The sequence below is a fragment of the Pholis gunnellus genome (genome assembly GCF_910591455.1).
Source record: "Pholis gunnellus genome assembly, chromosome: 23".
Lineage (NCBI taxonomy): Eukaryota > Metazoa > Chordata > Actinopteri > Perciformes > Pholidae > Pholis > Pholis gunnellus.
In genome coordinates this window covers 4,675,328-4,702,405 of record NC_136550.1, presented here as the reverse complement: position 1 = coordinate 4,702,405, position 27,078 = coordinate 4,675,328, and the positions used below count along the sequence as shown (strand labels likewise).

The 27,078-nt window shown below is 45.2% G+C and overlaps 1 protein-coding gene across 2 annotated transcripts; it reads left to right on the top strand.

Moving 5' to 3' along the window:
• The first annotated feature begins 1,626 nt into the window (after positions 1 to 1,626).
• tesk1b (testis associated actin remodelling kinase 1b) lies at positions 1,627 to 25,938 on the top strand. Of its 2 annotated transcripts, none has more exons than XM_079185117.1 (11): positions 1,627 to 1,690; positions 6,840 to 7,544; positions 17,018 to 17,139; positions 17,290 to 17,338; positions 18,172 to 18,318; positions 19,222 to 19,304; positions 21,929 to 22,019; positions 22,523 to 22,606; positions 23,437 to 23,523; positions 23,775 to 23,871; positions 23,974 to 25,938. In XM_079185117.1, exons 2-11 carry the CDS (start codon positions 7,311 to 7,313, stop codon positions 25,101 to 25,103), a joined length of 2,124 nt encoding a protein of 707 aa, XP_079041243.1. In that variant the 5' UTR covers positions 1,627 to 1,690; positions 6,840 to 7,310; the 3' UTR covers positions 25,104 to 25,938. The 2 variants fall into 2 exon arrangements, with proteins under 2 accessions (XP_079041243.1, XP_079041242.1); XM_079185116.1 differs by lacking the exon at positions 1,627 to 1,690 and adding an exon at positions 5,749 to 5,976.
• The last annotated feature ends 1,140 nt before the right edge of the window (positions 25,939 to 27,078 follow it).

Sequence of the window (27,078 nt, the reverse complement as noted above, 5' to 3'; positions counted from 1 at the left end):
TTATGATGGAGCCACATGATGATGGGGGGGGGGGGGGGGGGGGGGGGGGGGGGGGGGGGGGCACTGGGATAGGTGTTTGAGAGGCATGGGCCCCTGCTGAGCTGGTGGATGGGGGATGGGGTCAGGCGTGTCCCATTGTCTTTCAACGCGACAGTAAAACTCGTTCAGCTTGTTTGCCAGGCGGGGGCCCTTCATGGAGTGTGTGTGTGTGGGGGGGGCTTTAGGCTTGTAGCTGGTGATCTGTCCCAGACCTCTCCAGACAGAAGCAGAGTCACTTGTACAGTCGTTTAGCTTCTCTCACCGCCCGATCCTTATGCAACCGTAGCTGTCTGGGTTAAGCTGTGAACCAGGGTTTGTCATTGTTTATAACTCACCCTGGTGAATGATTGTACATCAGCTGTCTTCACAGAAGCTGATGTATGACGTCACAGCCTCTCTGGTTGAGCATTGAATAACCTGTCCGTATTTGGGGGAGTTCATGGCTGAGGTTTCCTCTGTTAAAGTCACCGAGGACAACAACCAAAGAGTCCGCTCCACACACTGTGTCTGGTCGGTGAGCACGTTGGCCTGCGGTGGAATGTAAACACCGACCAGTACAGTAGAGTTTATTATGAAAGATTCCATACGAGGAGAGCAGTGCTGCAGAAGCACTGTCACATCTGGAAACAGATTCCTCCACCCTTCGATTTACCGGAGAGCGCTGCACAGCTGGAAGCCTGCCAGCTGGAGCGCAGAGTCCGGCATCGTTCCACACCCATAGAGGGACATATTGTACTTTTTAATATTTGACACTTTTAGGTATTCGTTACTCTTCATTTTTTTCTAATAATATAATATTACTATTCTGAAATGGGCCGTTTGACTTCATGTCAGAAAGGAGTATTTCTTGTCCCACACGGATCAAATAAGCTCCAGTGAAGTAATGCTCTGTCAACACTAGAGGGCAGCATTGCTAAAGGCTGTAATGTTCACTGCTTTCATTTGTCATTGAACAAACAGAGCACGTAGCACAAAAAAAAAACCTGCCTCTGCAATGCAGGTCAGTGGGTTAGTGGAGAATCCATAGTGAGTTACACTGCACCACCAACACAATGAACACCCTGCACACACCTTGCTGTAAGCTTGTGATACTTTATTTAAAACAACCTCTGATGCCTTTTATCTATTTGGTATATGTTGCTTCATTTCTCTACAGCTGTCCTGTACTGTGAAAATAAAAGACCCTTACATGTGTACATTTAGTACAAATCTGAGGTACTTGTACCTGAATATGTACATGTTATGTTACTCCTGACTTCTACTCAGCTACATTTTTAGTGATAAATAATCTCACTCCAATACCTGACAGCTGTAGTTACACTGCAGATTATTCTGCAGCTTGATGGTATTGATGGTATTCACATGTTAAATATTAGCTCCTGTCTTTTATTTCAATGTTTAAAAAGCTGCTTAATTGGCCTGATAAGTGTGTGTAACGAGAGGAGGTGTGTGCATTCATCTTATTAGTTGACAACTTCCCATTATGGCTTTGAATAAAAGAAATGTGAAATCAGTGTTATCCACAGAATGGCGGCAACTCCCTGCTGAGCTATTTATTGATCCTCTTTTTTTTCAGGAGGGACCTAATTTCACGGCCTGTTTTGAGATGAAGAGATGACGCTCAGAGGCAGGAAGTTTCTACCAGGACGAGGTGAGTGCACTTTATATTCTGTCAAAGGAATACAGGAGGGGGGGGGGATGTCTTTCTGCAACCTTTTGCTCACGGACGTTAACCTACAGCCCATTAACCCATTAACACGTCGCTGAGAGGCAATGCTTGAGCAAACAAACAGCGTCATCTGTCGACAAAATACAGTGACGGTCACAGAGTTAAAAGATATTTATATACTCCTCGAGGAGGAAAAAAAACATCACACAAACATATCACATTCCAAACCAAGACAAGAAAAACAAATCATTCCTTACCTGTGAGGTGAAACCCGAGGCTCAGAAAACTACCGGGCATGTTGAGACAGGAGGGGAAAACCAGAGGAAAAACACACAATTTGCAGTGTTTGTATCTCTGTGTGAAGCTGCAGGACAAACGCTGCTGTCTGGGAAAAGTGCACGAAGCAAATGTAACTGCACTTCATTAACTGCCCATTATTTTGAGATTATGTCGTGTCTTTAGCATTGAAAAACCCTGCGTGTTTTATGGGAACCGTAAAGCCTTTGTGAAAGCAGCCCTTCAGGGTAAAATGATACGGGGTCAGTGAACAACAGGAGGATGGCTTCGGGCTCCTTTGTATTGATTTACATCTTTTTTTTCTTGCCTCTGTTGTCTCGGGATATATACGCCACATGCCATCTACCTATAGCTCATTATTGTGACTCTCGGGTCATTTTAAACTCCGTTCTCCTTGGAAACAATAAAGTATTATCCAGGCATTTCATCTTCCTAATGAGATCCCCCCCCCCCCCCCCCCCCCCCCCCTCTGGTTCCAGTCATCTCTGAGTGGACAGTAATTTACTTTACTTGGACGGGATCCACTTTCCAGCGCCTCCACTCTGCCCTGGAGACCAATGTAGGCTGATATGTCTGTCCCTTGAGGTGGAAAAGCTGACTGCATGTGTGTGTGTGTGTGTGTGTTTGTGTGTGTGTATGTGTCTCTGTGGTTGTCTGTGCACCTAAGTGACCATTTTCATTAGTGAAAATGATTTACCCACAATATTATTTGCAGGGCGGAAGAAGCAGGTACAATTTAATGGGATTTTTTCACCATAAATCACGTTTCATACGTTTTTTCTTTAAGGGGTGTTTAGCTGCTTAGTAATGCAAGTTGACTCCCATCCGCTGTGTAAGAATGTATCACGAGGACATGTTTTAATAAAACCATTATTGTTCCTGATAATAAATAAAAAAAACAAAGTGCTTTATAATGCAGCAGCACCTCTTCTTGTCTACTCAGCAGTAGTCTTTCATCCAGCACAGGAGGAGGGGGGAGGTTGAAGGGATGGAGAGGCGGGCCATGTGGCAACTCCACTACCTCACCCCTCCCCTTCACCCCGCTCACCCCTCTGCTCCTCCTTTGGAGACAGGCGTGCAGGCACATGAAACAGCTGGTGTCCTCTAAAAAACAATTATAAAGGCCCCTGGCCCCCCGCCTGGCTGCCTGTTAGGGCCGAGCAGGGGGAGAGCGTGTTCGTTAGCACCCACAGATGAGTCTTAATGTGGGGCTGCACCATCGGGACACAGCAGGCTCAGGATATAGATTTTACTGTCCAGACCTGGATGTATAGGTGGAAATTGGAATTTCAGATGCAGGAGGGGCTTGTATGTTTTATTTACATTGTACACCGTATCGAGAGCAGGGGGCCTGAGCAGAGCGTCCTCTCAATCACTGTAACTAACAGCTCCTGGATCAGTTCTAGTCCAACATTTGCTATTGTGCTCCGTATGGGGATTGATCTGTCTCGCGAAGGGGATCTGAACAGCTCAGGTGTTGGATGCAGCAGGAGTTATTGATTCCCTTCCTGCCCGGGGATCTGAACGAGAGCCAGCCTCATTAAAATACATTTTTGTCCCTCATGAGACCAGAAGGAAAGATGGACTCACATTGATTTTAAGCCCAGTTTTACTATGATGGGAACAATATTATTAGTAATAGAGGATTTTGTAGTTAAGATCTCTACTGTTTTCCTAGATGACCGGCTTAGATAAATACTAATCAGCCCTTCAGTTGGTAGAAGACAGATACGGGACTGTTGAAATCAGGTTTTGAGTTGAGTCTTTTAATTATGTGAATTGGTTTCTTTGAGGGTTTTTGGCTTGGTTTGATTCATTGGCAACGCATCATTTAGTCCCATCACTGTCCCGGGTGTTTTAAAGGTGCAGTGTGTGGTATTTGGTGGCATCTAGTGGTGAGGTTGCAGATTGCAACTAACTAAAACTTCTCCCACGTGCCAAGCATGTAGGAGGACCACGGTTACCGACACGAAAAACGTGTAGTCTCAGCCATGGTTATAGCTAAATGACCTCCATGTTCGCCATCTTAGTTTAGCGGGTTAGCATGCTAACATTTAGTTATTAGCACTAAACACAAATTACAGCTGAGGCTGAAGGGAACATTATTTGCAAATATCAATTAATAGAAAAAGTGAACACTAAATTCCAATTAAAATGCCCACATTATATCTGGAGTACTATCTAGCCATTGGAGTCCATAAAGTTAGGAGAGTTTGGTTGTTTGCTCTTCACACACATAGTTTAGTTATTTGAGCAGTAAGTCAATAAAGACAACAGAAAGCCATCAGAGGAAAATCTCTGCCCAACACTATATAGCCCCTGCCGGGTGATAAATTAACCCTGAGACTAGTCTGAAAGGTCAGCAGGAGTCAACATAATCTCCTGTCGCACACCCATGCATGAATGTTTCCACATAATCCTCACACGCATGCTCAATGAAGCCAAACCTGGACAGATATAACAGTCAGTGTGATGAATAAGTGATCAACAGCTCTAAATAATACATTGTACACATTATTATCGGCAACAATAGTGTGACTTTAGTGATTTCCCTTTGGCTTTAGGACGGAGCCAATACACTGATTGATAAATAATGCAGTGAGAGACAGCAGCAAGGACGACTTAAAGCTCATTCCACACCTCCAGCTGAATGTGTTAACGGTGTGTCATCTCTCTGAGAATGTGGCGGGGAGGTGTGAGATGGCTTCACGCTGTACGACACACTTTTTTATGGCTCTTTGGCACACAGCACCTTTTGGGTTCCCCACGCAATGTTCATGATCAGCTGCCGAGAGCATAAATATCCACCTCTGAGTATCATCTTTGTGATCTCTCCTCAAAACATAGCTTCATCTGAGAGTTTTACTGGGATTGTCTTTATTTCTTTAAGCTAGTAGTACAGGATTTGGTTTGACTTATTTCATTCTGGTCCAGTGTCTTGTAACCTAAATCTCCATTTATAATTTTCTTCTTTGGCAAAAAAAATGTATAAAAGTGCAATATACAGCAGCTACATACACTCAGCAGGTTTATAGACAGTCGGGTGGGGAGTTAGGAGCCTTCGAATGAATATATCCCACTTTAGCCAAACTATTTATCAACACATCATGTGGTAAACTGGTGTCAAACCTTTTTAGCCTGTGACCCTTCACAGCCTTTCACGTGTTGCAAGAGGTCAAACTCTTGTAAATAGAAGTGTTTTCTGATGTCATCTTTTGACCACTCAGATTTATTTTGCGACCCCTGGGATGACCAACTGGGCAGGTTCTATATGCATATCATGTTATTTTAATAATCATGAATATGTTGTAAATTACAACCATTAACTGAGGCAGAGGTAAACATGGTGCCCACGAGCTAATCTGTCCCGTGTGACCCCGACCATTCAAGAACATCATTTAAATCCTCATGAACCAGACTAAAACAATCACTGAATTAATATTCAGGGAAGATGTATTCAATAATAATAATGATGATAATAATATACATACACAGTATAACGGTTCCTAAAAGTCTCACCATTCATTTGGCATACATATGACACATTACTATTGAAGTACATGGCTTATCTCTGATAGAGATAGTTTAGATACACAACCAGACATCCCCTAAAGGTGAGAACTGGGCCGCCTCAAACGCCCCCACAGGTGCATTTTTGCGGTGATCACGTGTGGACCCGCCCCGCCTCGCCGCCTCCAATAAAGCACAGCAAAAGTCACCGCTCCCCTTCCTACATGCAACCAAACCCACAGCGAGGCAGGCAGCGCGGGGACGTAAACCGAAACCACTGAAGCCCGTGAGTGTGTGTTTGTCTGTCTGTCTCTGTGTGTGTGTCTGTCTGTGTGTGTGTGAATGCGGCGCACAAAGATGATTAATTAGTAAAAATAAAGCTCCGGTTACCGGGCTGATCGGGGCTCTGCAGAGGACACCGGCGCATACATGTGGAGGTTACGTTTTAAGAAGAAGGCCAGGTAAGTCCGATCCTCCTCCGCAGGAGGACACGCGTGCCTGTCGGTGCAGTTGTGCGTCAGCGTTTTTTTTTTTTTTTTCTTCCTCCAGTTTGAATCATGAAGCTGAAATGTGCGTGCGTTCGTTCATCCGTATCCGGAGGCGACTTGAGTCCGTGACAGACGAGCTCACAAACTCGGCACAGTTTGGCATCCATAATTTACAAGCCGCAGTCAGGCTGGGGATCTCCGCGAGACGCTGGTTCCCTGCAGAGCGTCAGGAGGCTCCATGCAGGCGGGCATGCGCGTGTCCAGAGACCCCCAATGTGACCGAGCGTCCATTAGTGCATCCACGAATACTGCCCGAGTGATCGGGTCAGTAGTAAAGCGCGCCTGTGTGAGTGTGTGTGTGTGTGTATGTGTGCAAAGTGCAGGCAAAAACCAGCAGAGGCGATGCATCCACGGCTGTTATCTGCGAGCAGATAACGCGTCAAGCGAACTCATTTACGTTCAACTCTCTGATGGAATCTGTTTTCTTCTTCATCCCGTCATTGTTTGCATCATGTGTTCATTGAGATCAAACGCGATCCCGTTCGTCTTCATGGTAATGCAGATAAAACACTATTTGAGAGGCAGCAAACGAGCTTAATCACGCCTCCGAGCAGTGTGCGTGCGTCAGATCGCTTTTTGTGATCAGCATGTGTTGCGTGTTGTTGCCAGACTCTTGTAGCTCAGTCAGTGCGAGCAGGAGTTTTAGTGTCATATCAGTCTCATACGATGCACACACTTTATGATTTCGCGAATTAACGCCCCTGTTTCCGCCCCCCTCTCTTCACTCTCTCTCTCTCTCGCTCTCTCTCTCTCTCTCGCTCTCTCTCGCTCTTCAGTTTTAATAGGCTGCAGCGTCACTGAGGCAGCTCTGTGCGCACTGGAAACCCGGGATTCAATTGGTGGAACCGGGAAGGGGAGCCCCGGCCTTTTCCACTGCAGGAGGAGCAGAGTTAAGGAAACCGAAAAAGAGACGCCGCTGCCAAGACAGCAGCAGCAGTAGCAGCCTGCGCAGTTTAGAAAACGGCACAGCCTCCTCTGCTGCACGGCACGAGGGACTTCACCCAAACTGCGCACCGACTCTGCAGGATGCAGCCCTGCAGCAGCGTAGTTTGGTAGACTCAGGCAGAAACAAGCCTGTCCCGGAGGTGTGCAGGAATTTAACAGGAGGAATTGGAACCAACCCGGTCGCTGACCGCAGCTGCGGCATTTGTTTTTCCCCACCGAGAGTTTGTCACTCCTCCCCTCCGGGGAGCCCTGCGCCGTGGCCTTGTGGCGGACATGGGAAATGTAAACAGTAGTCGGGCTGGATGTTAAACTACGCACACGTCCCTCCTCTTCCCGGGGCGTCCGAGATGGAGACGGAGAGGGTCGAGTCTGAGCATGAGGGAGAGGCAGAGCCGCCCATGCACAGCGTCCACGGAACCAACCGGACCAGACCGTCCTCGTACCGGGCCCTGCGCAGCGCCGTGTCCAGCCTGGCCCGCCTAGACGACTTCAGCTGCGAGAAGATCGGCGCGGGGTTTTTCTCCGAGGTGTTCAAGGTGAGAGAACGTGTTTTTTATGACTTCCTTTTTAAGTTGTGTTTGGCGTCTCGTTGAGGACACTCGCGAGGTTTAACGTGCGCATCCTGCAGGTCTCCATGGTTACACAAAATCTTGACTATACAAAAAAAAGTTTATGTCCAGTTTTTGTTGATTTAAGATGATTAGACAAGAGTGTGAACTGAACCAAACTTTGTTTGACAGCTCTGAGTGAGTTGTTGACTTCCTGTTGACTTGCTTGATCTCTAAGATTAGTAGTATCTATGGCAACCGGTGCATCCTTAACCCAAATACCAAGACGCTGAATAATCACAGGAGGAAGTTGGCGATGTTATATTTTATTTTTTGCAAAGTATGATGTTATGGTGGACATGTACACCTCACTGTGCCGTCCAATGAGGCTCTCCTCTCCACATGTGCAGTGACCCACGTGAACACGCGTTTTTGGGGTGTAAGTGGATACGGTCAGGACAGGTAGATCTGGCACACGTGTAGGTAACTCTATGCTGTCCATCTCTGTTCAGACCAGCAGCACCCCCCCCCCCCTGTTTGTCACACTGTTCACTTCCATAGAGGCTAATTTTGACAATCGCCTCATTACTGAAGGCTCTACCAGAACAGTGTGATGGTGTGAGAGATGTCAGGATACAAGGACAGGTTTGTCAGGGAGCAAACTGAGAATTTGAGAATTTAACTTGTGTGATAAGGTTTGTTTTTAATGAAGAAAAACATTGGTATTAATTAGATTTCTAGGTATGCGGAATGCGTTAAAGGAAGACATTGTTTAACTTGCTTTATCTTGAGCATTCAAGATTAATGTGTCGATTATTTCCTCTTTTAATCATTTTGTCTACAAATATTTAGTTTATAATCATATATGAGAGAGAAAGAAAGAAAGAAAGAAAGAAAGAAAGAAAGAAAATCATCAAATCCAGGAAACGGAGCATGTTTTGGGATTTTTGCTTGACTACGTGACTAAAACCATTATTTGATCATATAATATTCCCACCAAACTTACATTTACACATGTTTTATGTCAGGCAGGATCACTGGACACCACAGTGGTGATGTTGGTGTGATTAGTCCACCAACATAAGTTTACTGTAGATGAGTCAGAACACGTATCAACCTTTTTTAAATGACTGTATTGAACGTCACGTAAAGTGTTGAAACTATTAATCAGTTAACCAATCGACAGACATGAATCAACAGTTTTGATAATCAGTTAATCGTAAATATTTACTGTTTCCTGCTTCTCAAGTGTGCGGATTTACGGCTCTTCTGTGTTTTCGTATTATTGCACTGTAAATTGATTTACTTTTACTGGTTTTGGATTGTTGATCCATAATGAAGATGATTATTTGCGGCCCTTAAAATAATAGTACAATACTTCCTATAATCACCCGTTGCATGTAAAGGTAGTTGCTAGGAGTGACTCTGGTTCTATTGTGCTCATGTGCAAGTAGCCACATTTACACATGTGAAAAATCACAAGTAATCCACCAAAATGGATGCAGATTGATCTTCTGTTCATCAGCTAATAGATGTATCGACGAACTGTTTCAGCTCTACTTTGTGAAATGCATGACTGAGAGATCTGAAATGCTTGGGCTTCTTGTGTGGGATGGGCTAAATGTTTGGCATGACGAGTAAATAAACATCCACCGTCACCGTCCGAGGTTAAAAAACATAAAAATGGACATTGTGGAGTCACTAACACAACCTCAAGGATTCATGCTACCATAGTTAAGCCTGGTAGTACTGAGACGTTGACATTTCATCAACTTAAAGTCAAAAACTCTGAACCGTCCGGTCTTAAAACTGCACGGCCAAGTCGACCCTCGCCTCATTGAATAAGTCTCTTTGTGTTGCGACTTCACTCTTACTGCTTTGTGCTCCGCTCAGTCTATCAAGTCACTCCCTCAGCTTTGCCCTTTGAATGGCCAATGAGCATGCAAATGTCAGCGTGTTTACTGCGCGCTTGTCAAATTGCCACTTAGGTTTGGATCAGCTTGCCCTTTTTTGATAGCGCCGTATAAATGCTAAATTGTTTCCACGGCTATCGGTCGCATTAAAAACTTTGCGATTGTTCCTGTATCCTGGTTCAGTTCAGGTCCTTGATGTCCTGCAGGAAAAACACTCTCTTGGATGTTTTGTTTGAATTGCTCTTGAATATAGCTGTCGCTAAAATGCGTATGGTGCATTTACTTGAGTTGAGGCTTTGAAAATGGATCTCCTGCACTTTGCTACAAAGGCTCCTGACCTCCTGTTGTGTGTGTGCAGTCCTCAGTGCAGATCAATGGAGGTTGCAGACAGGCAGCCAATCACCTCTCCATTGTGTAATGGTGTAACCTGTAAAAAATGTTTTTCATCTTCTGTTTTAATAATCTTCAAAGGAGAGTTCCTGTTGTGTGTGTGGCCTTGTGCAAGACTCCCGCTTCTGTTTTTTGTCCTTTCTTTCCCCATCAGCCTCAAACTCTTAAAAACATGAAAGCGATGAAGCCCCTCACTCACAAAGACGTTGCATCGTCACTCAACGCTTCTTTAACGACAGGAAGTAATCATGAATGTATTCTGTGTGTTTCTCCAGGCTGCAGTTTGTTTGTTTTTTTGTTTTTTTAACGAACAAGTTGGATTGATTTCTAATTGGATTACTGTGACGTCTTCCAGCTGTTTCCGTTCTGATAATGGATTTGTATATTTGCTAATGCACAGCTGTCTAAGAACGAGGAAACGTAGGCTTCTTATCAGATTTGGTTCTCATTACATTCTCCACAATTTACATGAGACATGGAAATCTCACAACAGTGTTTTCAAAAGCTTCCTCAGCATCCCAGTTTGTGACTTCTTGTAGAAGTCCTGTATGTTTGGATCAGTACTGTTACCACACCAGCAGGCTTTTACTGCTTTCAAAGCAGTTTGGGGAAAAACACTTATTTCGTGCAGAGTTTTTTCCCGGGATCAAATGTATTTAGTGACATACTAAGATCTTTTAATACTTTTTAGAAATAAATGTTTCTGTTGCTTCGGTCCTGAAGCGTCTGTTAGCCGGGGCACACCCTGGCTTGTGTGCTTAGCTCAACAGCGTACTGCACAGGTCGAGAGAGTCTGATTGGCTTGTAGCTCAATTTTCTTGATAATTTCAGGTCGGATGACAAATGTTTGTCTTGGTAATGGTTGCGAAATGTGGGAGGTAAAACTGAAATACAAATACATTAACATGAGTCACGTGAGAATTTCCCCATTACAAAACCAGTCATCATGGTAATTATCATAACGGCTGTGATTTAGCAAGATTACAGTCTGGAGGTGTGTGTGTGTGTGTGTGTGTGTGTGTGTGTGTGTGTGCGCCTAGAGTGGCTGTATGCTCACATATGATGATGATGATAATAAGATGGAGAGTAATTGCATAAAGAGGGGATTTGAAACAGACTGGAGTCTCCAAAGGACAAATACTGTCAACCTGAGTGAAGATGATGGTGTTGTGAGTGTGTGGCAGCTGCTTGTGACGGCGCTAATGTGAAGGAAATGGGTTGCCAAACACTGCTGTGTGTGTGTGTGTGTGTGTGTGTGTGTGTGTGTGTGTGTGTGTGTGTGTGTGTGTGTGTGTGTGTGTGTGTGTGTGTGTGTGTGTGTGTGTGTGTGTGTGTGTGTGTGTGTGTGTGTGTGTGTGTGTGTGTGTGTGTGTGTGTGTGTGTGTGTGTGTGTGTGTGTGTGTGTGTGTGTGTGTGTGTCCAGTTTTCATTTCGGAGAAAAGTTCAGAATTATCATTTATTGACTTTCAGTAAAATTGTATCATTAGAAAAAATGCAATTTAAGGTTTGCATGTATTTAAATTGCAGTTAAAAAAACATAACAAATTTGGTCATTGAAGTTTTATTTTACATGTGTGAATATATTTGTCTCTAAAATATAACCTACAACCCTCATAATATTATTTATGTAATTTTGCATACTTTGCCGTATCGCCTGTCAATCAACCGGACCATTATTGTCTTGATTAATCATTCGGTTTATATGAAAACAATAAGTCCAGAATAAAGTGTATAGTGCATGTCATTTCCCAGAACCAAATATAACTTATTCACTCTCCAACCAACAGTCCAAAAGCCCCAAAATCTCCCATTTAATATTATAGAAACCTGAAACAACCAGGAAATATTCAAATCTTTGCCATTATTTTGCAGCAGAATAACTTTTTAATGTCAACATTTCATTATCAAAATTGCAGCAGACCCCTAGGCCACCAGGGACGTCACTTTGGGCTTTAAAGACTAAACCAAAAATAATTAGAAGCGTTGGTTGCAACCCTCGTCCTCTTCCTTTGGACTACGTTGGTTATCTCGTACATGATCTCTCTGAACGAGACGGGATCTCTTCTCTCATCTCCTGGTAATTTTCCGCCATGGCTCCCCTTGAAAGAGCAACGACGTGCATGAGAGAAAGAGATACTGATGGTGGGACTCTCCCGCCAGGACGTGTTGGGATGTGACTCAGTAAAGCCTTGCTGCCTGAACAATGGCGGCTCCTGAAAGATAAAACGACAACAAAGAAGTTGCAATGCGCGCACAAACCACGATCCATCATCGGCTGTCACCTGTGCTTGTGATCGGTTTCAGTGTTTGGGTTTAGGAGGCTCCGTGTGTCTGTGTGTGTCTTGTGTTTCTATTGAATGTTGGTATGGCGGAGCCAGTGCAGACTTGAACATCAGCAGCTTAGTGCAGCACTCTTCCCTTTATTATTCCTCTCCTCCCTCGCTCCAGTCTGGGCCTGCTCGCATGCTGCCACTCTCCGCACAAGTGCTTAGCATTGTTTATGTTCCGCACGGCCGCACAAACACGAAAAAGCGCTGAGCGTGCCCATCTTCACTCGGCCCACCATGTTGATTGCTTAAAAGTATTTCAGGTTGAAATGGAGAAGTGTTGGGCAAGAGTTTCGCAATTAACTGTTTTCAGATCCCTCCTCCTTTCCGGTTATGGTTCCCAATGTTTTTATGAGTTCATCTCAAGAGTGCGTGTGTGTTTACATCAGCGCACAATGAGCGTTTCCTCCCGTCCACATGTTGGCACTGTGGTCGATTTTAAAAACCTCGAGGAAGGCCGCTCCCCTTGTAAGAAGGTAAACACACTCGGTGTTTGCATGCGTGTGTGTGTCAAGTCGTTATCGCAGAAATGGTGAAATGTTTTTGTGGCGCAGCAGAACTCTGTTGATTTTTATCGGCACTTCCCTGTGACATCATGTTTCCTAAGGAGTCTGTATACGTTATGAACTGTGTTATCTCTAGTTGTGGTTTTGGAATTACCTCTTTTAAGGCTTGAACGGGACCATCTCTTCCCAGAAGCCGTGTCCCTGTTTCTGCTTCTTTCTAACGAAGACCTCTTCTCAGGTTACGAGATGTTTTTTAATAGACTCATCTCCCAAAGCCGGAGCATTAAAGGAGCACTTAAGTGACGGCAGAGGCCGAGATAAGTCTTCAAGCTCCAACAATACTGCATCCTACATTTCCCACAATGCAGTCTGTTGTTATACCCTCTCTGTCTGGTAAATGCCCACGTATTCAAACACCCAGTCTCAAACTTTGTAATGTGGGCTTTCTGAGCCTTTAACCTGCTCCTGCAGGACCTCCACTGACCTTTTACTCACTTTTTAATTCATTCAAAAGATAAAGAACAGGTGATTGATGGACATCCGGTCAGTGATGTAACATGTGTATTTCTGCATGCATGTCTTGAGTGACTCCTCATGTTTAGGGCTATGCATGTGGAAGAAGAGGTGAGGTGGGGGGGGGGGGGCGTGGTCAGCGCCGTGTTGCTGTTGTGCAACAGACAGAGTGAGCCGGTGCGTGTCAGCTTGTCTGCTACCTGGACTGTTCGCCTCCTGGATCAGGTTGTGTTTCTGAGCCCGGCTCGTCCACACACAGAGAGGGTGAGGAGGGGGGGGAGGGGGGGGACCTCCCTGCGTGCTCACTGATGGACCCGGCATGGCTGAGTGCCTCGTTTCAGTCGCCCTCACACATGCATTCACGCTTTCTTTCTTTCTTTCTTTCTTCTTTTTTTTGCTTCTTCACGCCATAACTGAGAGCAGAGCCTCGGGCGGCGGCTTAAGCCTCGAGTTGTTCTGTAGGAGAAACTCATTTTCTCAATTCTCCAACGCACGTACAGAGTGAGTGGAGTTCACCCCCTCAGGGACTTTTCACTCTCCGTTATCACACTTCAGCTCAAAGCTCACTTGTCAAATTGGTTGAAGCTTGTTTGTTTTTTGTCTTCAAGCGATTGCTTGGAAAGCTGACCCTCCAGGCAAATGTTTGCTTTAGTCTGGTTAAAAAAAATGCTGCAGAAGTTGCACATTAAATGATGATTCTTCTGTTTTTGACGGGTAGATTCTGTTTTAATGTGCCTGGCTACAGACCAGTAGGGCTGTAAAGATGCTTTATCACGCATATGCCACAATAACGCAACTTAACTTTTATACGTTAGTGTTTTGCTTTGCAGAGTCCATCGGTTATTTGGTGCCCCTCAGTTATAACATTGGGAAGTTGTGAATTAACCTTGAAATCCACAAGAGAAAAGAGGTTTTTAGAGTCGACCCAGAGGCAAAGTCATCCAACAACGCTCCACATCTGCAACACTCCAGTATCAGTCATCACCTACATGGAACAAACCCAGGGTTGTAGCTCCCATTGAGGAAGTTCACATACTTTATATTAGTTTATATTAGTTAATTTCATCCATTAAACTACTGGTTTGGACTGTGTGAGACTGAAGCACATTTTCTTGCAATTTCTCTATTATATTCCTCATATTTTCTATCTTAGTAGCCTAAAACCACAGCTCTTTAAAAGGTCTAACTCATCTCTTTTTTGCCCCTGTGTGCGTCCTCCGTCTGCAGTCTCTGACACCTCCTCCTGCTCCTCCTGCTCCTCCTCTCTGGTCTCGCTCTGCATCAGTCGGCCCCGTCGGGCCGCCGGCTAATGACAGACATTACTGCACATGTTGGCGGCACAGAGCGAAAGATGCTGGCGACCTTTCCTCTGCTGACTGCAGCACTTTACAAGGCCGAGTGTGTTTTTGAAGGAGAGCTTTAGGGTGTGTCTGGCCGCATGCATGAAAGTCTGTTGTGTGTGTGTGAGTGAGAGAGAGCTCCATATCTTGATGAAGGCGTGGACATTGGCATTCCAGTGGCGAGTCCATGGAGATGACCAGTAAAGTGGTTGGCATAAAGAAGTTTTGAAAAAAACACCACACATTTCCCTCTTGTTGTCTTTGCAGTGTTAATCCTCTCCGATGCCAAACACACACACACACACACACACAAACCTGAGATAATGCTGTCCAAGTTGCAGACAGACTCTCAGCCCTTTAAAAATGATGAGTGAGATTTATTTGGAGGCTTAAAACCGCCGGGACAACAGTGAAGCAGCGTTGCAATTCCCACCACTGCGGCATCAGCAGTTGGCTCGCGTTTGCGCACTGTAACATTCCTAAAATACAGTTTGTGTTGTGTCACTGTTCAGAGTCTCGGGATACCAGACGAGCACGCAAGAGTTTCTTCAACTAAGTGAGAAGGCAGATGTGTGCGGGGGAAAAAGCGTGTGATGTAAAGTGTGATGTAAATCCACAGCTACGCCGAGCCCCACAGTCCTGCTTGCCAGATAAATCTGCACTAATGGAAGCTGGAGGAGGAGTGTGTGTGTGTGTGTGTGTGTGTGTGTGTGTGTGTGTGTGTGTGTGTGTGTGTGTGTGTGTGTGTGTGTGTGTGTGTGTGTGTGTGTGTGTGTGTGTAAAGAAACCTTCTAATCGGCCACAGAGCTCCATCCACCAGCCGACAGGAGTCTGCCTCATCCTCTAAGTGCTGTTAGTAGATCAAGATAAATCCTGCAGTCTCTCCACACTCCTGCTGCTTGTTTGAATATCTGCTCCAACGTCCTCTTTGCAAGGAGAAGCAACGACTGTACACGATTACACGTGTGTGTGTGTGTGATTTACATGTGTGCCACAGGCTGAAGTCCTCAAGTGGCTCTGTAGCAGCAGAGATTGACTCTCATTGACCGGCCGTTAGGAGGAAGAGTGTGCGTTTTGTGTGTATTAATAGCATTGCTCGCTGCACTATAGTCTCGTCTCTAATAGGCTTTGTCGTCTGTTTCCATCACCACTCTGATCCAGAGCCCAGCTCGCATTCAGGCCAGTGTGACTTCAGCTCAACACTTCTTACTTCCAGACTTTGACCCTTCACACACACCCCCCCCCCCCCCTCCCCCTCGCCTCACCCCTTCATTATTTCATTGCACACTCATGCCACTAATGAAGTCCCAACCTGAAACCCTCCCGAGCCGGTTCAACTTTATTATTAGCTCGAAGGAAATGTGGTTTGCAGTCGGGCATTGAAAGGCTGATTGCAGATCCTAAATGCAAACATGAGCGAGGCCCCAACGACCGAAACGCAAAACACATGGTTTGCAACCTGCTATTATTCCCGAGTGTATTGACATTTAAGTAGGGTGAGGTTTTTGGTAGCGATAACAAATTATTCCTTTTTGATCCCTTGATCTAAAATATATATTTAGGGTTTTAAGTTATATATTCAAAAACTTAACAATTACAGGCCCTTAAAGCTGCCAAATCACACAAACTGCACCACTGCTATAGATGCTCTATAAAGCATTTGTAGAATATATACAATTATTAAAAAAGTAAAATAAACAGCAGCAGTCCTTTCTTGTTGTTGCATAATGCCAACGGTCTCGCCTTCCCTGACTTCTACAGTATCTAACGCTGGTAATCAGCACATGCAGTACTGAGCTTTCTCACTCCACACACACTCTCACACTATTAACTCACACACACACACACACTAACACTATTATCACACACACAGTCAGACAGACTCAGAAACACCTCTGACTTCTTCTTCTCTACATACTGCCAGAGATGTTAGTGCTCGTCTGCTGCTTCTGTTTATTTTCTTTTGGAAGTCAAACTACTCGCCAAGCAAATATTGGGGGGGGGGGGGGGCATGTCGCGTCACTATGGTTACCATACCAGACGACGCTAATGCCATAGCAGCAGGTCGAGGAACAGAAGCAGCCGAAATGATCTCAGAAGCTCTGCTGACCTGCACATTTTTTTTATGGCCAGTTTCCAAAAGTACCAGAGTGTTACTGCAGCAGAATGCTGAGTTACAGCATCGCTTCACTACTTCAGATGTGTGTTGACTGATGTGATTTATGTATTTGTAATGATTTATCTTCACAGGTACCGTGCTGAAGGCCTCTTCTGTTATATGTGCTCATGTGTACGTCGGATGTTTTTAATATTTTACTTCCGATCGGTTTGTGATAAAAGTGCATTTTTTGTTGCTGCGTCGTTTCCTGGGGTTTCTGTTTCTACACGCGTTACAGCCACAGCTTTGAAATCCTTTCTCTGACATTAGTGAACCAAAATAAAATGTTTTATTGTTGTTGTTGTCTGGTCCAGGTGCAGCATCGTGTGTCCGGGCAGGTGATGGCTCTGAAGATGAACATCCTGGCCAGCAACAGAGCCAACATGCTCCGGGAGGTCCAGCTCATGAACCGACTATCGCACCCCAACATACTCAGGTCACTAAAACCTTTTGATTCACGACATGCTGTCCTTTCTCTCTCTCTCTTCTACCTCGCCTATTGTTTCTATTGTGTATAACGTTCTTCCAAAAAGCCTCGACTGTTGTTCTCCTTCTGTTGCTAATTGCTTGTGTGCTCTGTTTCCAGGTTTATAGGAGTGTGTGTCCACGAGGGGCAGCTCCACGCCCTCACAGAGGTGAGACGCTCATTAACCTGCGGAGGAGGAGGAGAAGCACACATTGTGTATATTAGAACGGCCAACTGCACGCCAGACAAACAGCTCTCCATAAATACAACACAGTAATTTAAAGCAAATCTTGACACGGGACAGGTTGTAAAGCATTTAAGAGAACTACGGCGGCCCTATCTAGCACTAGTGTTTGGTTTGTCCGCTCTGGGCTCCTGTAGAAACATGGCTCCGTTAAGAGGACTCCTTATGTAAATCTGTGTGACACGTCATTGTGTTGCATTTATTTAAAAGGGTCATCGGGTTTATAGAGGGATTCAAAAGGAAGTGTTTTAGCTGATAGAGGGTGAAATCACCATTATGGTCCACGAATGCACTTCTCTGTATCTTTTAGCCGATACAATGTTAGAAAAGGGGACGCCTGTGTTTCCTGTTTCTATCTCTTCTGTCACTGTCCCCCCAAAATAAGGTGACATCTTCAATTCACAGTGATTATAAATCCTCACATTTTAGAAGCGGCGTCCTAAAAATAATTTGAACAAAGACGCCACAAATGATGAACTTTTGTAATCGTCATGTCGCCTTCAGAAGGAGCGTTAAAGTATACTTTGGACCGATCAATGAAACGAGGCGATAAAAGCTGATGAGAGACTCGATATTTATTAATGACTGACGGTAACATTCATGTGGCACAATCCTACAGTTAATTACTGCTGCCCATAAATGAGAGACTTTATGTCCCGGTTGTATTAATATTGAAGCAATTACAAAATGGAATGAACTCCCTGTGCGTTGATTTGTGAGTTAATAATGAACTCTTTTTGTTTATCCCGATGACCCAGTACATAAACGGCGGTAACTTGGAGCAGCTGTTGGGCAGCGACGTGTATCTGTCGTGGAGCGTGCGGATCATCCTGGCCCTGGACATCGCCCGGGGACTGCAGTACCTGCACAGCAAGGGCATCTTCCACAGGGACCTCACCTCCAAGGTAACGACACACACACACACACGTGTCTGTGCCCGTTTACAGAACACACACATCACTGAACATCAGGGAGTCTGCTCGTAATGTAGCGATGCGTGTGTATTACAACACGCACTGCAATTACTTATGGATGCACACAAAGACTCGGATACATAGATGTTGTTCCAACAATGAGAGTCGTGTAACTGCAGATTTAAAGGCTTTGCCGGTGCGTCACAACTACGTCAACAAAAAAGGATCTGTGGGAAATGTTGCGTCGTGGATGCAGCTACATTTAAAGGATCCGAGTTCACGTTAGACTACTGAAACAGACTAAACTCTAAAATCTGCTTCCAGGTAAATTGACCAAAACCAGCGTGGTCTTTAGCAGCAGACGGCTAATGCTGAGAAGATGAGGTCCTGGCTCGCAGGTAGACGTCAGAGAAAGGAGAGGAAAGTTAGAAATCAGCCTGATGACAGTGAAGAACAAAAACATGGAGATGAAACATTAACATTAAGAAAGCCAGAGGAAAAAAAGATGATGCCATCTATTGTTTATATTTTATAGATCGAGTGTCTGAAATCTCAATTTACAAAGTCTACAAAAGGAAATGTTGACATGCTGGAAACTGTTGGCTATTAGCAAATCAGACTTGAGACATTGTGGTGAAATAATCACTTCATAGAGGAAAACGGCTCAGAAACCGTTTCTGTTCATCTCAAGCGAGGTGGAAACATCAGCAGTTCTGCCTCTTTTAATATGGTCTCCTAAAAAGCTTTCACAGCAAATGAAAAAGCACTTCAATCACTGTGGAAATGCAAACAAGGGACCACAGGCAGCCATATATATACACTGTATATAGGAACGCTCACACGCACATTTAACAGCAGTAATGGTGATGTGTGACCTCTGACCCCTCTGTGCAGAACTGCCTGGTGCGCTGGGAGGGCTGCGTGTGCTCGGCCGTGGTGGGAGACTTGGGCCTGGCGGAGAAAATCCCAGATTACAGGTCAGTCCGTTCATCAGAACGTCTATCAACGCTCTGTGATGAGATAAGTCGCGCTCAATAAATCACGCTCCTCCACTTCTCTCCCCTTTTGGTCGTACGTTTCCCTCGGGCCGTATCTGTCTGAGATGAGTGTTCGCGAAATGTCTCCCACAGCTTCTCTTTTTCCCTCCGACGAGACACGGTCACACACACAGAAAGAGACGCATTACTCACACACATCAGCACGGCCAGGTTTTTCCAAAGTTTGCATAAGACACATGACGCCTCCTCATCGAATGTCATGCCCCCCCCCTCTCTTTTCCACCACCACTCACTGTTTGGGGAACTTTTTATTAACATCGTGACGCCTCATTTCAAGGCGGCCGCGGACTGTGTTCGCAGCTGTGCGTTGTTTTTTTTTAATCTGCTTTGACATTTATGTGGCGCATTTTATTCACCGCCATCAATTCAATACTGTGCTCGTGCCGACTGTAAATGACCAGCGGAGTTTTACGGCGATCAAGTTTTATTTTCTTCAGCTGGTTCTCCAGTGACATCATGTCTCCCTTAACGATGCGTGGTCGAATTCTTAAAGGCGAAGAAGGAAATGGTAGAATATAAAGTAGCAGCGTTCATTGTGACCAACATTTTAAATGGGGAAATAACAAAGATCTCCAAAATTGGAAAATATAAAGTTTATCAGCTCCAGTATGTAAATAATGCTTCTCTAGTTCCGGACTTTGGACTTTCATGCCCTTAAATATTGATTTGAGCCACTTTCATGAATAGAAAGGAGGCTGGTATCACTCTTCTCATCGATCTCTCTGCAAGAAAGAGAATAAGTGTAATTCCCAAAATGCAGAAATGGAAATATTCCATTTAAGTACCACTAAGGTCAAACTATAATTCACTACATGACTTCAGTAAACTAACTTTTTCTTGTCCCCAGTTCATCCTCTCCTTGATATCACTTCTCCTCAACGTCAATTTAAGTCCACGACTCAAATGAGACAGTTTGTCTTCTTAATGAACAGTCAAACAGTGAAATGATAACAATACAGAGCATCGACAGACAGTAAGTCAAAGACACACACACACACACACACACGTGTGGACACACACTCGACACACAGTTACGTCCCGTTAGCTCCTCCATCCTGTCCTCCTCTCTCTGAAGTCGTTTAGTAAACACACGAGTCTCGCTGACATGAGACAGCTGCCACTGTAACCTGGCCTGCCCTTTTCTCTCTCTGTGTGTGTGTGTGTGTGTGTGTGTGTGTGTGTGTGTGTGTGTGTGTGTGTGTGTGTGTGTGTGTGTGTGTGTGTGTGTGTGTGTGTGTGTGTGTGTGTGTGTGTGTGTGTGTGTGTGTGTGTGTCCCCCCCCGCTGGCTCAGTTTGTGCCGGCCACCTTTCGTGTTTACACAAGTCTTTGTCACTGCTTCTGACTAAATGAGTTGCGTGCATGTCCGTTCAGCTAAAAACAAAGCTAAGAAGTTGATATTTTACACCTTCCACCTGGGTGTTAGTGTGTCAGTGTGTGTGTTTGTTTGCATGCCTGCAGCTTTCAAACATGAAGCCTCTGTTTGCTTTAGCGTCTGTTTCAACAGCAGCTGGTGAGTTGCGCTTCCTTCCTCTTCAAGGTCATGTTTGCGTTTATATTTTAGTCAAACACTGTTGTATCCTGTAGCGGAGCGCTGACAGCGAATGAGTGATGTTGACAACCCTTTTGAAAAGTTTGTGTTGGATTGCTGTCCGTGTGGTGGAGGGGAGGGAAGGGGGATTAGGAGAAGCACTCCAAATAAGGTCAAACTATTCCAGTCCTTTTTGCTCTTCCTGGATCTCTGCTGCCCCTCGTATAACAAGTCCTTCCTGTCCTTCCTCTGGTGTCCTTACTGTTTTCTGTTGAGCCGTTTTCCCTCCGTTGCCTTCTGCACTCGCTCTGTTTTCTCATTTCTGTCGTTCTACTTCTCCAAATGGTGTTTACGTTGGGAGCCACGGCCGTCTCGGCTCCTCATCTTTCCCTCTGCCATCACTTCCCTCGCTCTGTTTTTTTATCATAACCCACAGTAGCAGATGGAAATAGCACAGAAAGGAAGTATCTGCAAGCTGTGTGTGTGTGTGTGTGCGCACTTGCACATTCTTATGTTCCTTCCTTTTTTTTTTTATTCAGCTAAAGTTGCTCAACGATATCTCCACAGAACTGCTTCTTTGCACACAGCCACCCTCACAGAGCCGTGTTTGACCTCATGAAACCTCTCTCTGCCTCTTGATTGGGCTCTGAGTCAACGAAGTGGAGCGTGACGCCTGCTTTACCTGATGTTCTCGTCCGACCGTTTGCTTATCTGTTGTCGTCATCTCGGTGAAGTCTGAAAACGAGCGAACGCGTATCTGCATATCTGATAAAGCTGTTGAGCCTGTTGATCATTAAAGCTTTCTGTTGACTGGGCAATTGCTTAATCTATTGTTTCAGCTTTATTGCCTTATCCCAAGGCATGATTCTTTTTATATTATTATTATTTAAAGTAACATTATTCTCCAAATTATCACAAGATCAGGGCAGAAATCTCAAAACGTACATGAGAGCCTCCAGTAAGTGCTGGTTTAACATGAAGCTTCTCTCTCTCTCTCCTCTTCCGTCTCTGCAGTGACGAAGAGGACCAGGAGCCTCTGGCTGTCGTCGGCTCCCCCTACTGGATGGCCCCGGAGGTTCTCAGAGGGGAGGTGTATAATGAGAAGGTACTGACAGAACGCTGTCTTCGGTACCTTTCAGCTGCAGGTTGTTGCCAGAGTTCAAGGTCCACAGTGGGTGTGATGAAAGCCAATCAAATAAAAGCCAGTTCCCGGGAATTTAAGTCGAGCAATAAATATTTAATAAATCAGTTATTATGTAGAAGGCAAACAGGAATGTAGTTATATAAGAGGTGCTTGGCCTGTGTTTTTCCTCTTCCTGGGATGGACATCCGTATTGCCTGTTAGGGTTGCATTTCAAAGTTGATGATGACATTCTCTGTTATGCAGCCTGCATGTGCAACTACAAATTAGTATAAACCAGATCCAGAATGTAGTGAATTATACAACAAATGTACATCATTTTCAGACATTCTTGTCTACAATAAAAAACATAAACAATTGTAACTTACAAGATAAATAGATTTAGATTTGTTTTATCAAAAAATGTAAAATGATTGAATGACTTGGATGTGTAGCGCTCTGTGATCGACTCGTCTTCCTCTCTGCAGGTGGATGTGTTTGCATACGGGATCATCCTGTGTGAGACTATTGCGAGGATACAAGCCGACCCAGACTTCCTGCCCCGCACTGTGGTACCAAGTTATCATCATTAATATTTCCTCTGTTCCCTTATCATCACATTCTCATCCTCTCATGCACGTCTCATGTCATAGAGCCCTTTAATACATCATTGCGTGAATAATGAAACCATTATTGATAATGTACCAGTCAAGGACAGCTCCTGTATTCAATTACAGCCTGAAGTCTGTCAGAATTGTAAAATGTTGTGAAAGCAGCAACAGTTTCACCATTTCAGAGATGACTTTAAAGAATCTTTTCCTTTTGTAATCTAACTGCTGATTGTCATCTTGAACAAACAGGAAGCTGACTTTCTTATCTTGACAAGTTTGCATGTCCTAAAAATGTTTGTTCTCAAAATACACATAGTACTTTATGATCTGTGTATTTTAAACACATTGTATAAGCAACAAAACTTAGTAAATTCAAAACTGTTGGTATAAAAACTGCTTTATTTTTTAGTATGCTGTTGTCCCACAATGCATATTCAAAAAAAGCTGCAAATACATTTTAATTGTGGAGAAACGGCTCCAGAAATAAAACAAAAGTATTAAATTCAACAAACCAAACATTTAGCTTTCTCTTTGTGCAACAGCATATATTTAGGACAACGCGTCAGTTAACCCAAACTGAAAGCCTTTAAAGTTAAGACAAGAGCATTGTCCCCCTGGTGGCCATTTGATAGTACTACACTCAGCTGTCTGTCACTACGCGCTCACCTAAACATTAAACAGATGGTGGCGTAACCGTTGGGTGTAATGGGACCGTTTCTTTCAAAGGTCACACACACGGACATGAATGTAAATTGTGTATTTTTTTTTAAAACATTTGTGTTTTTGTACAGGACTTTGGTTTGGACGAGGCGACCTTTCAGGAGATGGTGGGAGACTGTCCTCCTGACTTCCTGGAATTGGCCTTCACCTGCTGTAATGTAAGGCACACACACACACACACACACACACACACACACACACACACACACACACACACACACACACACACACACACACACACACACACACACACACACACACACACACACACACACACACACACACACACACACACACACACACACATTTATTGCAGGACTCTTGTATATTACTGTTTTGGTTTTAGATCGGTGTACACGGTGTCTTTCCTTCATGCTCTTGATCAATCTGTCGACTTTGTTTCTTTCAGATGAATTCAACGCTCCGTCCGTCCTTCTCCCAAATCGTGGTGGAGCTGGAGAGGAGACAGGCTGAGAAGAAACAGAAGGCCGAACAAACAGTCAAAGGTGAGTCATCAGTTCTGTGTGATTGTAGGCGCCAAATGCTGAACGTGTTTGATCCTGCAGATTAATAAGCTTCACTCACTCTTTTTTTTTTTTTCTTTAAAGCGGTTTCTCCAGCAATTGGCCCTTTGCGGAGGCGCTCCCTCTGCATCCTGTCAGACCCTCGCCTCTCCCGCAGCAAATCTGACATGCTCCACCCTCCGGACACGCCCCCCTCTGTTACCACGGCAGTTCCCGCTCGCATCAACCCCTTCTCTCAGAGGGAGGACCTCAAGGGTGGCAAGACCAAGCTGTTCGACACGCCCAGCAAGTCCGTCATCTCCCTCACCTTCACCCTGCCCCCTCTGCCAGACTGCGAGGACCCCTCCGGGTCCGAGATCGACAGCTGTGAGCTACCGAGGAGGCACCGGCGCTGCCACTCGCTACCGTGTACGCCTCCTCCATACCTCACGTCGGCGCCGAAGACGGTCCTCACCGAGGAGTCCACGACTGAGCTGGATGGCGAGACTAACGGAATGAGTGAAGAAGAGAGGCTGTTAGAAGAAGAAGAAGAAGAGAATGTGATCAGGGAGGGGAGTGAGACTGATTCTGGTCTTCCTCTGTCCCTTGAGCCCCTGTCGCTGGACCTGCTGGATGAAGAGGAGGAGGAGGAGGAAGGTGGGGGGGAGGAAGAGCCCATGGACTGCACCAGCTCCCCGAACACACAAGACGGCACCTCATCTCCTTACTCCAAGCTCTCCCCTACTCCGGCCCACTCCTCGACTCCCCTCCAGTCCTCCACCCCTCCCATCTCAAACGGCTGGGGCTCGGCCATCTCCAACGGGCCCCCGTGCCTGCCTCCCCTCTCCCATTTGGACAACAACAACGTGGTCGTGAGTCGACCCGCGGGATGGAGCGCCACCACAACGAACGACAACGGTTACCACTCCCCTCCCAGCGACCCCGCCGGCTCGTCCCCGTTCGGCTCCGGGAGCAGACACTCTCTGGACCAGGAGGAGGTGATCTCCTGTCCCGGCTGCTGCCTCGCGGGCCTTCGCTTCCCCTCGGTGTGTTTCAGACCTCCGCCGCGCAGAAACCCTTACAAGAACTTGAACGGGGACCATGCAGCCTCACGTGGGCTGCTTTGTCCGGCACCCAAGGGCCTGGCGCCCTCTCCTACCCCCCCCACCACCACCACCACCACCACCACCATCAGGCTGGAGCCGGGACTCGCCTTACCGGTGGCGCAGACATAAACCTCTAAACACCAAATACACACAGAAAAGATGGCGAGGAAGCTCTGCACCGGAACCTCTTCCCTTGGACATTAATAAGTGGGTCGTCTTAGAAGTTGCACAGATTTTAACGCAGCAATACCCTGCTTATTTTCCAGACACACGTTTTGGTGCAGATCGGTTCACTAAAACACACTCCAGGCTGACTTTCTCCATGAAAGCTGTGGGACAAAGAACCGGTGTCTTTGCCGGCACATTGTTGCTCGTCGCCCTCTGCTGGGCTGAGGGCGACGAGCCGACCCGACTGATGATTGACAATGTCCAGAACCGTTCAGCATGTAAACACTCCACTTTGGGGCCCAGTGGGTTGGACCCTGTATATTATTCACAGATGTTAAGATTCTCATGACTGATGATGATGATGATGCTGAAAATGAGGAATGTTAAGCTTAGTATTATTACTGCTGCAATGATATTTGATGTTTGGTGCTGTTATTGAATGAACAGGCTGTTTTGCTTTAATGTATTTAATTATCAAGAGGGTGTATGGTGCACTGCTCGAGTGTGTGTGTGTGTGTGTGTGTGTGTGTGTGTGTGTGTGTGTGTGTGTGTGTGTGTGTGTGTGTGTGTGTGTGGAAAGGCAAGAGAGTGTGCTGTACACCGTTCTTTTGACCATTTTGTTGCTGTATGATCTCTATTGGCCCTTTGGGTCGCCTGGTTAAGCACTTCAACTGTATTACTGTTAATAAGGAAACTGTTTATTATTATTATTATTACTTTTTGGAATGAATGGTCAAAGACCGACTTAAGAGATGTACAGATTCTTATTATTTAAAGATGGCATTGAATAAAATGATAGAATGCAGTTCTCCTGACTTGTATCCGCTTTTTATATTTGAATGGCTGTGAGCGATCCAGACTGAGATCTCAACTGTTTAATGGATTTAGTATGAAACCATTGAGACACCCCGTGGTGCCCGGATGATGAATTGTGAGGACTGTGGTGATTATCTCGTGACTTTTCCTCACCGTGAGGTTCACATTTTGCGGTTTTAAGGGAAATATCTCGGCAACCTTTGGGTCGGATTGCCATGAAATTTAATTAGGAAGCTCCCGTTCCCCTTTGGATTAATTGTAATAACTTAATTGTGCCTATTTCCTCCATCACATCAGAATTTGTATTTGTCTCATACTTTGGTTTATGACCAAACTACCTGCAACAGCAATGACGTGTCCACTAGCCCCAGCTGTGTTATCTACATGCTAACATGCTAAACAAAGACGCTGGTTGTCGTAAACCTTCTACTCGCTCAGCGTGTTAACATTGTCAATGTGAGTATGTTGACGTTTTTAACATTTGGTTAGCTGATGCAACAAAGACAGCGTTTGCCTCAACATATACTAACTTTAGAGGGAAAAACGTACAAACCCCCCCCACACCAGATAGATTTCAGCAATTTGAGTTATTTCTGTGCATGTATCCCAATTTGACGAGTTAAAAAAATAAACATTTTCTGGTAAGAGAAATGGTAAAAGTTAAAACGGGGACAGTAAAACATGAATTGAAAAAACAATGTCTATAACTAAATATATATTTAAATCATGAAACAAGTTTGTGTTCGGCCTGTCACCGTCTCAGTCTCTCAAACTTCTCCTCGTCCTCTAAGTAGATTACAGCCTTCCAGCTCTCTTGACAAAATCACCGGCCTTCAATTGAATCCTTATCTCTCCACCCCTTCCACCTCCCTGCTAACTTCAGTCTATCACTCTCCCTGCAGCTTACTGCATCTCCTCCTCAGTGGGGCTTTACACGTTGTCTTGCCTTTTGAAAGGAGTCCGTCACCTACAGCGCTGTGCAGTACAGGCTGCGTTTAAGACCCTCACAATCTCCCTTGATCCAGATCACCAAGTTGCCATGAAGACACCAGGCGTCATCACGGTGGGATTGGGGTTGTGTGTCGCCGTTGCCCTGCTGATCACTGGTGAGCACTGAAGT